The 14,348-nt window shown below is 45.6% G+C and overlaps 1 protein-coding gene across 2 annotated transcripts in view; it reads left to right on the forward strand.

The window, feature by feature from the left end:
* The window catches only part of TBC1D8 (TBC1 domain family member 8), a 128,913-nt gene that overhangs the window by 51,408 nt on the left and 63,157 nt on the right, over positions 1–14,348 (forward strand). The window contains exon 2 of one of the 2 annotated variants that reach the window (XM_025354428.1): positions 1,877–1,987. In XM_025354428.1, coding sequence (XP_025210213.1) covers positions 1,877–1,987 — 111 coding nt within the window. Of the gene's footprint in view, positions 1–1,876; positions 2,033–14,348 lie in introns of both variants that reach the window. The other variant, XM_025354427.1, reaches the window with a different exon arrangement.

Here is a 14,348-nt window from a genome sequence, read left to right on the forward strand (position 1 = left end):
CAAAAAAAAAAAAAAAAAAAAAAAAAAAACTGGCCTATAAAGCTTCAAAAGTGTCAAGGTCATGAGAGTCAGTGAAAGACTTCTCCAGATCCACGTAGTCCAAAGAGACTTGACAACTGAATGTGATTCTGAACTGAATCCATTGTAGCAAAAGGACGTTATTGGGACATTTGGCAACATGTGAATGGGTCTTATGATTAGATGGCGGGGCCATATCAATATTAATGTTCTGAATTTGATGGTTGTGCTGTGGTTATATAGGAGGATGCTGTGTTTGTACTAAATATATGACGGGGTGTTAGGTAAGTAACTTGCCCCCAGTGATTCAGTTTTTCTTTACACTTGAAGTTGTTAAACTATATAAAAATAGACATAGTAATTGCTCATGCAGCTGTGGCCCTTATTCAGGGCCTATTAGTTAAGGGTAATGTGTAAAGTAAATTGAGGACCTAATCTTCTCAGCCATCTTAGCCATCTAGATTCCCAGGCAATTGAGGATCAGGATGCCTTTTTTTTTTTTTTTTTTAAAAACCAAGATCCTGCTCTGTCTCCCAGGGTAGGGCGCACTGGCATCATCACTGCTCACTGCAGCCTCGAACTCCCTAAGCTGAAGCTATCCTCCCGCCTCAGCCTCCTGAGTAGCTGGGAATACGGGCACTCGCCACCATGCCCAGCTAGTTCTTTAATTTTTGGTAGAGATGAGATCTCACTGTATTGCCCAGGCTGGTCTTAAGCTCCTGGGCTGAAGTGATCCATCTGCCTCGGCCTCTCAAAGTGCTGGGAGTACAGGCATGAGCCACTGCACCCAGCTTGGGATGCCTTTTTTGTTTGTTTTGTTGTTGTTGTTTTTTGCCTGACATTGATTTCTGATGCCACTCATTACAGCAAAATGCTAATCCTGCACTCACATTTCATGCTTTATGGTCTATAAAAGACTTTGATGGGTTTTCTTTTCTTTTCTTTTTTTTTGAGTTGGAGTTTCGCTGTTGTTGTCCAGGCTGGAGTGCAATGGTGTGATCTCAGCTTGCTGCAACCTCCACCTCCTGGGATCAAGCAATTCTCTTGCCTCAGCCTCCTTAGTAGCTGGGATTACAAGTGCCTGCCACCACGCCCATCTAATTTTTTGTATTTTTGGTAGAGATAGGGTTTCACCACGTTGGCCAGGCTGGTCTAGAACTCCTGACCTCAGGTGATCCTCCTGCCTTGGCCTCCCAAAGTGCTGGGATTACAGGTGTGAGCCACCATTCCCAACCGGTTTTCTTCTTTACATCCCACAGTACCCTGGAGCAGGCAGGGATTATTCTGCCATATTGGAGAGGAGGATAATGATGATAAAATAATAATACTGGGTGACATAGAGTACTTTTTATGGGCTTGTAATAGTTTAAGCACTTTGACTATTGGATACTTTAACTCATTTAATTATCCCAGTTACCTTACGAAGTAGGTAGACCGTGCTTATTTTATTTCAACAAGGAATCCAGGGCACAGACAAGTTAAGTGATTTGCTAAGGCCCCACAGATTGAAAGTGGTGGAGCCAGGGTTTACATCAGGCAGTCTGAGTCCAGAGCCCCTGCTTATTTATGTGCTGGGTCAAAGCGCCTTAGCTAGGCTGGGTGACTGGTTTGGGGCCCTTCGTTCACTTCTTCATTGATTCAGCAAAGGAGTGCTGAGTGCCTGTCAGGGGCAGGTCCTGCTGCAGATGCAGACAGAGCCCTTGGCTCCATGGAGCTCAGGCTTTGTGAGGCGAGTCGAAGAACTGGACGTGAAACTGTCTCTGCCACCCCAGCATGGAGTCCAGACAGCGACCACATGCCTTGCACACAAGGAGCTGCCAGCTCCGTGCTCACGGGTGCACTTTCTTCTCTTTTGAAGGTCGCCTGGTCGGCGCTCTGGATGCAGTGTTGGATTCCAATGCACGAGTCGCTCCATTTCGAATTCTGCTTCAAGTTCCCGGCTCCCAGGTTTACTCTCCCATAGCATGTGGTGAGTTACTGAATGGATCAGACGTTTACTGGGCCATAGCCACTGGTGAGTTTTGTTCCAGTTGGAATGTTCCAAACCTTAAGGTGTAAGCATGCTGAGTATCTGCATGTCGGTGAAGCTTGAAGGTAACACCTTTGGATAACTCCCTCATCTGCTTTCAGGAACTTAACTCCCCTCCCCTCCACTCCCCTTCCTTCCCCTTCCCTCCTCTCCCTTGCCCTCCTCTTCCTTCCTCTCCCCTTCTTCTCCTCCCCTCTCCTTTCCACCCCTCCCTCTCAACCTTTGCTTTGCCCTCCCATCTTTTTTTTTTTTTTTTTTTTAAACCATCAAAAGCACATAAAGGCTGTAATCTTGGGCAGCATAGCTTGGGCATGCCAGGCTTTCGATTGGTGTGTTTCTTGGTGCTCATATATTGTTGATAACGAATCGAGCCATTTTCTTCTTAATCTTGTTTCTGACTTAACACATGTGCTCCTAAATGCATACACACATTGTGATGGTGTGGGCACATTCTGAGGGCTGTGTCTGACTCAGGGTAGTCTTCTATTGTGATGGTGTGGGCACATTCTGAGGGCTGTGTCTGACCTAGGGCACTCATGACTCCATGTTCCACCTTTGCACTGAGAGAATGAGTCACTGGACAGCTGGGGGCTGAGAGACGGTGGAAACCACCTGCTCATCTCCCTCTGGGGTTTCTGTTCCTATCACAGGCATTACCTGGTGCTCTATCTAACCACTCAGGTTCCTCTTGGGCCAGGAGTCATCACTTGAGAAGACCCTTTTATTAAAAAACAAAACCAAAATGTCTTTTTTTTTTTTTAAAAAAAAACCAAAAGTAATAAATGCTCATCTTCCAGAATTGAAAAAGTAGATAAGAAAGAAGGAAAAAATAATCACCTGCAACCCTTTATCCATAGCTCATCTTCTTTCTGCATATATACGTGGTGTGGTTTTTTAGTTTTGTATCTTCTCATAGCACCTTATTAGTTACTTAAACTTTCAAAATCACCTCTACATGTTCTCTAGCAACATTTAAATTAAAAAAAAAAATTAAATTTTATTTTATTGAGATGGAGTCTCACTATGTTGGCCAGGATGGTGGTCTTGAACTCCTGATCTTCAGTGATCAGCCTGCCTTGGCCTTCCAGAGTTGCTGGGATTACAGGCATGAGCCACCACGCCTGACCAACATTGGAATTCTTTTTCCTCGAAAGTACAAGAAAGTGTGAAGAGAATTCACATTCATATCCCATGGATCCAATGCTAATCACTGTTAACATCTTGGCATTTTTTTTTCCCCAGTTCGTTTTGTGTTTTAATTAAGACTGATCGTTCTGTATATGCATAAAATGACAAAGATGATGCATGCTCGGTAGAAAGAAATCAGACTGGGAATGGTGGCTGGGAGGCCAAGGAAGGAGGATCGCTGGAAGCCAGGAGTTCAAGACCAGCCTGGGCGACAAAATGAGACGTGCATCTTTGCAAAAAATTTAAAAATTAGCTGGGCCTGGTGGCGTGTCCCTGTAGTCTCAATTACTAGGAAGGCTGAGGATTGCTTGAACCCAAGAGTTCGAGGCCACAGTGAGCTATGATGGTGCCACTGCACTCCAGCCTGGGTGATAGAGGGAGAGCCCGTTTCTTAAAAAAAGAGGCTGGGTGCGGTGGCTCACACCTGTAATTCCAACACTTTGTGAGGCACAGGCGGGTAGATCATGAGATCAGGAGTTCAAGACCAGCCTGGCCAAGATGGTGAAGCCCCATCTCTACTAAAAATACAAAAATTAGCCAGGCATGTTGATGGGTGCCTATAATCCCAGCTACTTGGGAGGCTGAGGCAGGAGAATTGCTTGAACCCGGGAGGGGGAGGTAGCAGTGAGCCGAGATTATGCCAGTGCACTCCAGCCTGGGCGACAGAGTGAGACTCTGTCTCAAAAGAAAAAAAAAAAAAAAAAAAGTGTGTCAAAGAAATCAGCTAACTGAAAAATACAAAAAAGGTATCTATCTCCTCAAATCCCAGCCACCCAAAGTAACCTCTAGTTTCATGAGGTGAACATCAGCCCAGATAACTTTCTGAGACATTTAGACACACAGGGATAGTGGAGAAGACGGACAGAAGGACTTTTATAAAAATGCAACTCATGTGTCACTGTTTTTATAACAAAAGTACTACATTTACTTGATTTCAATAAAAGGAAGTAAACTGCAATGAAACCAAAGATATGTTAAACTTCAAATAAATGTTTCTTTAGTGCAAGAGAGATTATTTTCTAAAAGGTTCAAGTAAGGTTAAGGGAAGAGATTTTTGAAAGCATTAAAAGGTTAGAATTGTGGCTTTTGAAAAACAATGTTTTAAGTCTGATAGTGTTCACTGGCTCCCCACCCTCTGAGTCGAGGGTGCCAGCATTCTTATTATCCTCCCTGCTTTCCCAATCTCTCATTTAAAAGTTTTATTATTAGTTTTACATTGTACTTTCCATTCTGTCATGTAATCTTACTTTATTGTTTAGCTCAGTTCTCACTTATACATTGATTTAATGCTTTTACTCAGGTATGGATTTCCCAATCTGGAATCTTTTTTTTTTTTTTTTTTTTTTTTTTGAGACGGAGTTTCGCTCTGTCGCCCAGGCTGGAGTGCAGTGGCCGGATCTCAGCTCACTGCAAGCTCCGCCTCCTGGGTTTACGCCATTCTCCTGCCTCAGCCTCCCGAGTAGCTGGGACTACAGGCGTCCGCCACCTCGCCCGGCTAGTTTTTTGTATTTTTAGTAGAGACGGGGTTTCACCATGTTAGCCAGGATGGTCTCAATCTCCTGACCTTGTGATCCGCCCGTCTCGGCCTCCCAAAGTGCTGGGATTACAGGCTTCAGCCACCGCGCCCGGCCCTTTTTCTTTTTTTTTTTTTTTTGGAGACAGAGTCTCGCTCTTGTTGCCCAGGCTAGAGTGCAATGCTGTGATCTCAGCTCACTGCAACTTCCACCTCCTGGGTTCAAGTGATTCTCCTGCCTCAGTCTCCCAAGTAGCTGGAATTACAAGCATATGCCACCATGCCCAGCTGATTTTTTGTATTTTTAGTAGAGACGGGATTTCACTATGTTAGCCAGGATGGTCTGGATTTCCTGACCTTGTGATTCGCCTGCCTCGGCCTCCCAAAGTGCTGGGATTACAGGCGCGAGCCACCACGCCTGGCCTGTGGTCAAGTTGTTTTGATCCTCGTTTCATTTTGTTAGGTTCCCAACATCCTTTTAACCTGTTATCCATTAGCTCATCTATGAGTGCTTGTTTTATTGAACCCGTGTTCTTCAGTTGTTTGGGAGCATGAAGCACTCGTGAGAATTTTCTTTTCTTCCTTGAGTGTTCCATTCTCGTCTTGCATAGAATCTCTTCTTTGGAACCTTCTATTCTCATCTGTTCATTTTCTTTTGCAGTCGAGTGTTTGCTTGTTTGCAGCGCTGTTTCTCCTCGTCTTGCTCATGCTTGGGCATTGTTATCCCAGACACTATATTGGCACTAACGTAGTGTGACTTTAACTCGTGTTATGGGAACAGGGCAAGGAGGACTGGCATCTTGCTAGACGAGACATGGTGGGTGAGGGAGTAGGATCCTCTTTTTCACATTTCTTGCAGATTTGGAGCTTTTGATATGAGTATTTTCTCCCTGCTAGGTTGGCTTCTAGGGAGTTGTCAGGGTGGGGAGTTGCCCACATTTCTGCTCTGTTCCTGAATCCATGCCCTTTGTAACCACAGCCATACCACATTCTTAATGGCCACACAGCATTCAACTCTGTGGCTGTAGCTCAATTTACTCATCCAATCCTTTATTGGATACTTAATTGGCCCTGATTTTTTAATAGTTTAAAAGCATTTAAACTATTATAGTTTAATAGCGAATACCCATTCACGTCCACTTTTTTCAGGACACTTCACAGTCCCTAAAGTCCATTTATTTGAAATGTTTGTTGCCTGCCGTGTACCAGACACACGCTTGATGTCGGGGATTCTTCACCGAGTGTGTGAGGGGCAGTCTCCCTGCACCCAACTTTTCAGGACCTGGGGGAAGGCAGATAGCAACATGAATGACAGGTGCCAGGTGGGCAGAGGGCTAGGGAGACCTGAGAGGAAAGCGCCCTTGCGGAGCACATCCTGAGGAGTGGCTGCACGGAAGGGATGTGTGTTTCTTATTTTTGGGACAGTCTTACTTTGTCACCCAGGCTGGGGTGCAGTCATGCGATCTCGGCTCACTGCGACCTCCACCTCCAGGGTTTAAGCGATTCTCCTGCCTCAGCCTCCTGAGTAGCTAGGATTACAGGCGCATGCACCACCATGCCTGGCAAATTTTTAAATTTTTAATGGAGACGGGTTTTCACCATGTTGGCGAGGCTGGCCTTGAACTTCTGACCTCAGGTGATCCTCCCACTTCTGTCTCCCAAAGTGCTGGGATTACAGGTGTGAGCCATCGTGCGTGGCAAGATATCTGTTCCTAATGCGTTCGGTGTTTATTGCCAGATTGCCTGCCATGATGTTTGTGCCAGCTTCCCTGGGTCCTCCCCTTCCAGCAGTGCGGGAGTCCTGAGCAGGTTAACTCCTAGAACCTCTTTCTGTTGAGCTGAGATCGGCTTCCTTTAGTTCCCACTGGGCACAATTTCTGTCTCAGGCCTGACCCGGGCCAGGTCTGCAGATGCATCACTTTCTGCTGCCATCTTGCCCACAGAACATCTCCTGAGTAAGAATTTGTTCTTTCAGTGCACTTTCCTTGGGTTAAGGAAGAGAGAATTGTTGAGTGTATTTCTGTCATGGACCTGCGGTATCAATTTAGATCCTTAGGCCTCTTCTGGGAGTTCCTTGGGCATCTTGCACTGTGTTATTGACTCACCATAGTTAATATTTTATTGTGTCTTGAGCATTGAGCCAAGGCCCCTGCCCAGGGCTACAAGTCTCAGATAAAGCACAAGCAAAAACTGTAGGAAGGGCCTGGGTGGCCCCAGGACACGGGTGGGAACAGGAAGAGTGGCCTGCACGAATGATTTATATCTTCACTTGAGTTTGGCTGCTTGCAGAGCAGGATGGGGAGACATAGGGAGGGCCTTTGGGGATAAGTTTTTTTCCTTTTTTTCTAAGCAGAGATAGGTAGATACCTTCATGGGTGAACTACATTATTATTTGGCAGAAGCTACCTGTGGCTGACTGTGGTTGGAAAGAGAGATGAATTGCTCTTATTTTTAACTTAACATGGACCAGGGAATCCCAAGGCTTTGTAAAGATCACCGGCTTCAGTGGGCAGAGACATCCTAGGAGGGAGTGGTTGTGAGTTGTTTGGGAGGTTGTGGGCAGTGTGATTCGGATGAGAGCTGAGACGTCACCTCCCCGACTGCCTGTCACCTTCGTCCTCCATCCCGGCACTCATCACCAGCTCTCCTCTGACTTGATTTTTGTCTGCCTTTTCCTTCATGGAAGTAAAGGTTCTCCGAGAGTCATACTTGGGACCTTCTGATGCCTAGGACAGAGCTTGACATGTCATGAATGCTCAGTAAACCATGAGTGGGTGAATAAGCGGGGAAGTATGGGAGAGAAGGAGAGGAGTCTCAGCAGTTAAGCCTTCCGTATATAAAGAGAGTGAAGGTAAGGCATGCAGTGACAGGTGAGACTCCTTGGGCACTTTCTGCGGAGCCAGGCCGGGGATATTCCGGGCAAGGCATGGGCCTGCTCACCACCCACATGCAACGGAAGAATCTGAAAAACAGGGATTTTCTTAATTTCTTTAAAAAACAAATGTTTGTGTTGTTGTAAAATATATATAACAAAATCGACCATCTTAACCATTTTTTAAGCGTTCAGTTTGGTGGTGTGAAGGACATTCGCGGGATGGTACAACGGTCACCACCGTCCGTCTCCAGAACTTCTTTCATTTTCCCAAACTGAAACTCTACCCGTTAAACACTCACTCCTCACTCTGCTCTCCCCAAGTCCCAGGCAGCCCGGATGGGATCCACGTTCTGTCTGTAGGAATTTGCCTACTCGGGCACCTCCTGTTGGTGGGCTCGAGCAGTGTTGGTCCTTTGGTGACCACTCATCACAGTCAGCATCCTGCCTTCACGGGTCCCGCCTGTTGCAGCAGGTGTCAGAAAGTCCTTCCTTTTTACAGCTGAATAATATTCCATTGTAAATCGGCTTTCTTTTAGAAGTCAGCTCTCTCAAATGATTGGGGTAAGTAGAAACAAGGACGTGTTGTGTGGAACCAGGAGAGCAGAATCCTAGGAGCTAATTCCTAGTCAGGTCATGGGGAGCCAGGAGTGCTGGGAGGGCCCGGGTGCCCAGCCTGGGGGAGGGCCGGTTTTTGGCTGAATTGATGCCTATCTTGTGCAGAGCCCTCTGGGTCCCTGGATGAACAAGGAGACTTCGTTGCCATTTCTGTGTGTCCGATGGTCTTAGTCATGGCTCTGTCCTGTGCTTGAAAAGTCCAGGCTGTTGGAGGCTGAAAGTTACCTCTCATGTTCTGACGTGAGATGTCGATGTCTTGTGTTCTTTTTGGTAGGTAGTTCCCAAGGTTACCAACTGCATTATTCACACATACATTTTTTTTTTTTTTTTTGGGACAGAGTCTCTGTTGCCCGGGCTGAAGTGCAATGGTGTGTTACTGGTTAACAGCAACCTCCGCCTCCTGGGCTTGAGCGATTCTCCTGCCTCAGCCTCCTGAGTAGCTGGGGTTATAGGCGCCTGCCACCACACCGGGCTAATTTTTATATTTTTAGTAGAGACAGGGTTTTATCATGTTCGTCAGACTGGTCTCGGACTTCTGACCTCAAGTGATACACCTGCCCTGGCCTCCCAAAGTGCTGGGATTACAGGCATGAGCCATCACGCAGGCCACACATTTTATTCTTTACCATGACCCTGTGCATTGAGTGCATTGTTCTTGCCCAGTTTTCAGGAAGCAAAAAGAAAACACAGGCAAGAACTGCAGGACTTTGAATTACCTGCCTAGATCATTCTAAGAATTGAATTGATTATGCAATAATTGGACTCCTTTTCCTGTAGATTAATTGAGGCACGAGGTGGACTGTCTCCTCTGGTTACTGGAAGAGGACTTCCTGATTGCCTTGCTTTGAGGCGGCCAGGGTGGGGGTCCTCCTGAGACCATGGGGCGGGTCCCAGGGGGCCCACTTCAGGGTTGCCTTTCATGAGAAACTCGTCAGACCTTTGTACAAATGGCCTTTTAATAACACTCACGGCTTTGCAGATCCGAGTTTGGACTCTGGGCTGCTCCAGTAGTTTGTTGGCTCTGTTTTTGGTAGCTTAAGTGCAAGGTTTTTACGTAGCCAGTAAGGTCTGTCCCATGGTCTTGAGTGAAATGGGGAGCAGGAAAACAGAAAAGAAGGAAAGTGCCACATTGTAGCGGGGGAGGGTCAGGAGACCACCTTACCTGGGCATCGTGGGGGGCAAGGGTTCCAGCAGAGCAGGAGCTTACCTGGTGGGCAGGGGCACTGCCACATCTTGGGAGGGAGTATGTGTGTAGTTTGAAAAAGCTTACTTAATAGTTTAGATTTGGAAAATGGAAAAAACATCCTTTTGAAATGTTAAAGATCGTTAAAGCAATTTGTGATATTTTCATAAATCAAAATGTGGCATATGTTTTAAAAAATGGAGAATAGCTGGACACAGTGGCTTGCTCCTGTAATCCCAGTAGTTTGGGAGGCTGAGGTGGGAGGGTTGTTTCGGGCCGGGAGTTCAAGACCAGCCTGGGCAACATAGCGAGACCCCGTTTCTACAAAAAAATTGAAGAAACTAGCTGGACCTGTTAGTGCTCCTGTGGTCCCAGCTACCCAGGAGGCTGAGATGGGACAGGGCCTGGAAAGTTGAGACTGCAGTGAACTGGGATTACGCTGCTGCACTTCAGCCTGGGCAACAGAGCAAGACCCTGTCTCAAAAAAAATAAATAATAATAATAATTGGGCTTTCCAGTTTAAACAATCCTTTCCTTTCCCATACTTTCTTCATTTGTTCCTCTCAACATTATATTGGTGCTTTGACTCTGAAGAGGGAAGGAGCAAGCCACAGGGAGTTCAGGGACTTGCCAGGGCTGCTTCAGGCATCGGCGACACCGCGGGTGTATCAGGTGCTGGCCCTGACAGAATGTTCTTTCAGGGCGTTCTTTCTGACGCACACTCTCTTATCCCTGCCCTTGACCATGGCTGGCATCTTGGTTTTCTTGCAGTCGGCATCACTGTTTGCTTTGTCTTTGGAGAGAGAATTTTATTGAGGGAGGAAATGTTCCAGGGTGGATCAGATTAGCATCTCTGTGAACTTTGTACCAGGGTACGGAAGGAAGTGCCAACCCCATCTTTTTTTTTTTTAAGAACAGAACTCCCTGGGTGCTTCAAGGAAAGTCCTGGAAGCAACCTAGTGGGAGGGAAGACAGTGCTTTTCTCTGGGTCCCTGCCCTGAGGTCAGGCGGTGCGAGTTGTCACACTTGTTTTTGGTCACGCTCGGGGTGCTGCGGCTCACATTTGTTTTCTGTTATGGAGTTACTGTCACCAGGCTCTTACTGTTTTAAATAAAGTCATTTTGCTTATGCTTAAATAATTACACTCACCCAAGGCATTCTTCCCTTAGGGTTGTTCTTTATAGTTATTTAAAAAGCAGGGACATGCCGAGTCTAACTTGTAGATCTAGTAAATGCTGACATTAAAAATGATGTTAAAAACTATTTTTAAGACTGGACCTGGTTGGGGCTGGGCACAGTGGCTTACGCCTGTAATACCAGCACTTTGGGAGGCCAAGGCAGGTGGATCACGAGGTCAGGAGATCGAGACCATCCTAGCTAACACAGTGAAACCTCATCTCTACTAAAAATAAAAAAAATTAGCCAGGCGAGGTGGTGGGCGCCTGTAGTCCCAGCTAGTTGGGAGGCTGAGGCAGGAGAATGGCGTGAACCCAGGAGGCTGAGCTTGCAGTGAGCCGAGATTGTACCACTGCAGTCCGGCCTGGGTGACAGAGCGAGACTCCATCTCAAAAAAACTAAAAAAAAAAAACAGACTGGACCCAGTGACTCAAATGCCTTTAATTCCAGCACTTTGGGAGGCTGAGGTGGGAGGATCACTTGAGGCCAAGAGTTTCAGACCAACCTGGGTGGCATAGCAAGACCCTGTTTCTACAGAAAAAAAAAAAAAAAAAATTAGCCGGGCGTGGTGGAGTGCACCTGTAGTCCTAACTACTCAAGAGGCCAAGGCAGGAAGATAGCTCAGGCCTGGGAGTTCAAGGCAGCAGTGAGCTATGATGGCATTCCAGCCTGAGTGACAGATGAGACTGTGTCTTTAAATAAATAGATGAATAAACTCCCCAAAACAAAAAACTGATTTTTAAGCCTGGAATCAGACTTTTCTCTAGTATCTTATAGGTTACAGAACCGGTTGCTAACTTCTGCATAAAGCAGGACTCGATTAACAAGGAAACCGTCTGGAGAGGATCTTAGCAGGCGTCTGTCTAGTTTAATCCCTTTCATTTTTAGTAGATGAAGAGACATTGACTGAGGCTGTGGGTTTCAAAAGGAGATGACTCTGGCAAATGACTTTTTATTAAATGATTCTTTAATGATTTAAAAAAAAAAATCATAGGGAATGAACACGGAGGCACCACTGTGCTGCCTGGAGCCCTCCTCCTCGGCCAGTTTGCTGGTCTGACCCCAGTGGGTGTGCCTGCCTGCCTACTCTGGTCTCTCCCATTCTGTGAGGTCACTGGGGGCCCACTTCAGGGTTGCCTTTCTCTGACTTCTGTGACATATGCTAGAGCCTTGTATATCTGAATTGCCTGGGGCTGGGAGTGATCCTGATCAAAAAAATAATAAGGAAATTCAGGGAGTACTTCTGCCCTCTTTTCTGGCCCCGCATTTTCACTTCTGATTATATTTTCCTCATTGGTAATAGTTAGTTATCCATATTTCTTCCTTTTTTTTTTTTCTTAGAAAGGTTTGTTTTTCATCTTTCTTTTTTTTTTGTTGTGAAGATTTTCAAACATGTTTCAAAGTAGGGAGGAGAGTGTAAGGAAACCTGCAGAAACCTCACTGTGTACATGCATGAGAATTGAAGTTTTGTCCTTCTTGAGTTATTTCTTCATTGTTACTGGGTTGTCATTGCCTCTAAGGCTTTTCAAGTAAGTGTGAACATAGAAAGTATGTGTGATGATAAAGAGAAATAAATAATGAGTTCATATTTACTTTTCCAGTTCAATTGTAAAACTACATAGCTATAACTTAACTTTGATTTTGTATTTGTTTTTCTCTTCTCTTATACTGAAAATCTTGATTTCTAACAATGTTCACATAATCGTTTGTGTATCTAGTATATGTACACACACACTATATGTAAATAATACCAATATTGCTGTTAAGAATGGTTGAATGAGATCTTAAGGTTTTGCAGCTCTATATGGTGTTAGAAAACATTTAACTATAGGTTACTTCCTTTTATTGTGTTTCACTTTAGTGTACTTGGAAGATACTGCATGTTTTACAGATTGAAGGTTTGTAGTAACCCTGAACTGAGGAAGTCTGTTAGCACCATTTTCCCAACAGCATGTGTTCACTTTGTATCTCTGTCACAGTTTGGTAATATTTTCAGTCGTTCAGACTTCTCATTATTATTACGTCCGTTAATGGTGATCTGTTATCAGTGATCTTTGTTGTTACTATTGTAATTGTTTTGGGGTGCCATGAACCATATAAGATGATGAACTTAATTGATAAATGTGTGTTCTGACTGCTCCACCCACTGGCCTACCCTCTTCTTGGGCATCCCTATTTCCTGAGACACAAAAGTACTGAAATGAAGCTGGGCGCAGTGGCTCATGCCTGTAATCTCAGCGCTTTGGGAGGCTGAGGTGGGCAGATCGCCTAAGGTCAGGAGTTCGAGACTAGCCTGACCATCATGGAGAAACCTTGTCTCTACTAAAAATACAAAAGTAGCCGCGCCTGGTGGCACACGCCTGTAATCCCAGCTACTCGGGAGGCTGAGGCAGGAGAATCGCTTGAACCCGGGAGGCGGAGGTTGCAGTGAACTGAGATGGCGCCATTGCACTCCAGCTTGGGCAACAAGAGCGAAACTCCGTCTCAAAAAAAACAAAAAAACAAAAACAAAAAAAACTGAAATTAGAGTAATTAATCACTCTCCAATGGCCTCTAGTGCTCAAGTGAAAGAAAATGTTGCACGTCTTTCACTTTATATCAAAAGCTAGAAATGATGAAGCTTAATGAGAAAGGCATATAAAAATTGAGACAGGCTGAAAGCTAGGCCTCTTGGGCCAAACAGTTAAAGTCGTAAATGCAAAGGTAAAGTTCTTGAAAGAAATCGGAACTGCTACTGCAGTGAACATGTGAATGATAAGAAAGCAAAACAGAGTTAGTGCTTCTATGGAGAAAGTTTTTGTGGTCTGTATAGACGATCAAACAAGCCACAACATCCCTTTTAGCCAAAGCCTAATCTATGCAAGAGCCCTGACTTTCTTACATTCTGTGAAGGTTGAGAGATGTGAGGAAGCTGCAGAAGAAAAGTTTGAAGCTAGCAGATGTTGGTTTGTCAGGTTTAAGGAAAGCAGCCGTCTCCGTAACAAAAGTACACGGTGAAGCAGCAAGTACTGATGGAGAAGCCGCAGTGAGTTAAAATATCCGGAAGATCTAGCAGAGCTCACTGATGAAGGTGGGCCATGCTACACAACCGACAACCGATTTCAAAACAATGTAGAGGGAAGAGCCTTCTGCTGGAAGACGATGCTATCTAGGAATTTTATAGCTGGAGAGGAAAAGTTAGTGCCTGGCTTCACAGCTCCTCTTGATAGGGGCTAACGTGCCTGGTGACTTCAAGCTGAAGCCAGTGCTCATGGACCATTCTGAAAATCCTGGGGCCCTTGAGAACTATGGTAAATGTATTCTGCCTGTGCTTTATAAGTGGAACAGCAGAGCCTGCATGACAGCACATCTGTTGATAGCATAGTTTACTGAATATCTGAAGCCTACTGATACGATTTGGGTACTTCGTCCCCTCTGGATCTCATGTTGAAATGTGACCTCCAGCATCGGAGGTAGGCCTGGTGGGAAGTGTTTGGGTCATGGGGGCAGATCCCTCACGAATGGCTTAGTGCATAGGTCCCCAACCCACGGGCTGCAGATCAGTACCAATTTGGTACCAATTTGTGGCTTGTTAGGAACTGGGCCGCCTGGGAGGAGGTGAGCGGCAGGCAGGCGCACATTCCTGCCTGAGCTCTGCCTCCTGTCGTATCAATGATGGCATTAGACTCTCATAGGAGTGTGACCCCCTATTGTGAACTGTGCATGCGAGGCATCTGGGTCTAGTGCTTCTTATGGGAATCTAACCAATGCC

The sequence above is a fragment of the Theropithecus gelada genome, chromosome 13 (genome assembly GCF_003255815.1).
Source record: "Theropithecus gelada isolate Dixy chromosome 13, Tgel_1.0, whole genome shotgun sequence".
Classification (NCBI taxonomy): Eukaryota; Metazoa; Chordata; class Mammalia; order Primates; family Cercopithecidae; genus Theropithecus; species Theropithecus gelada.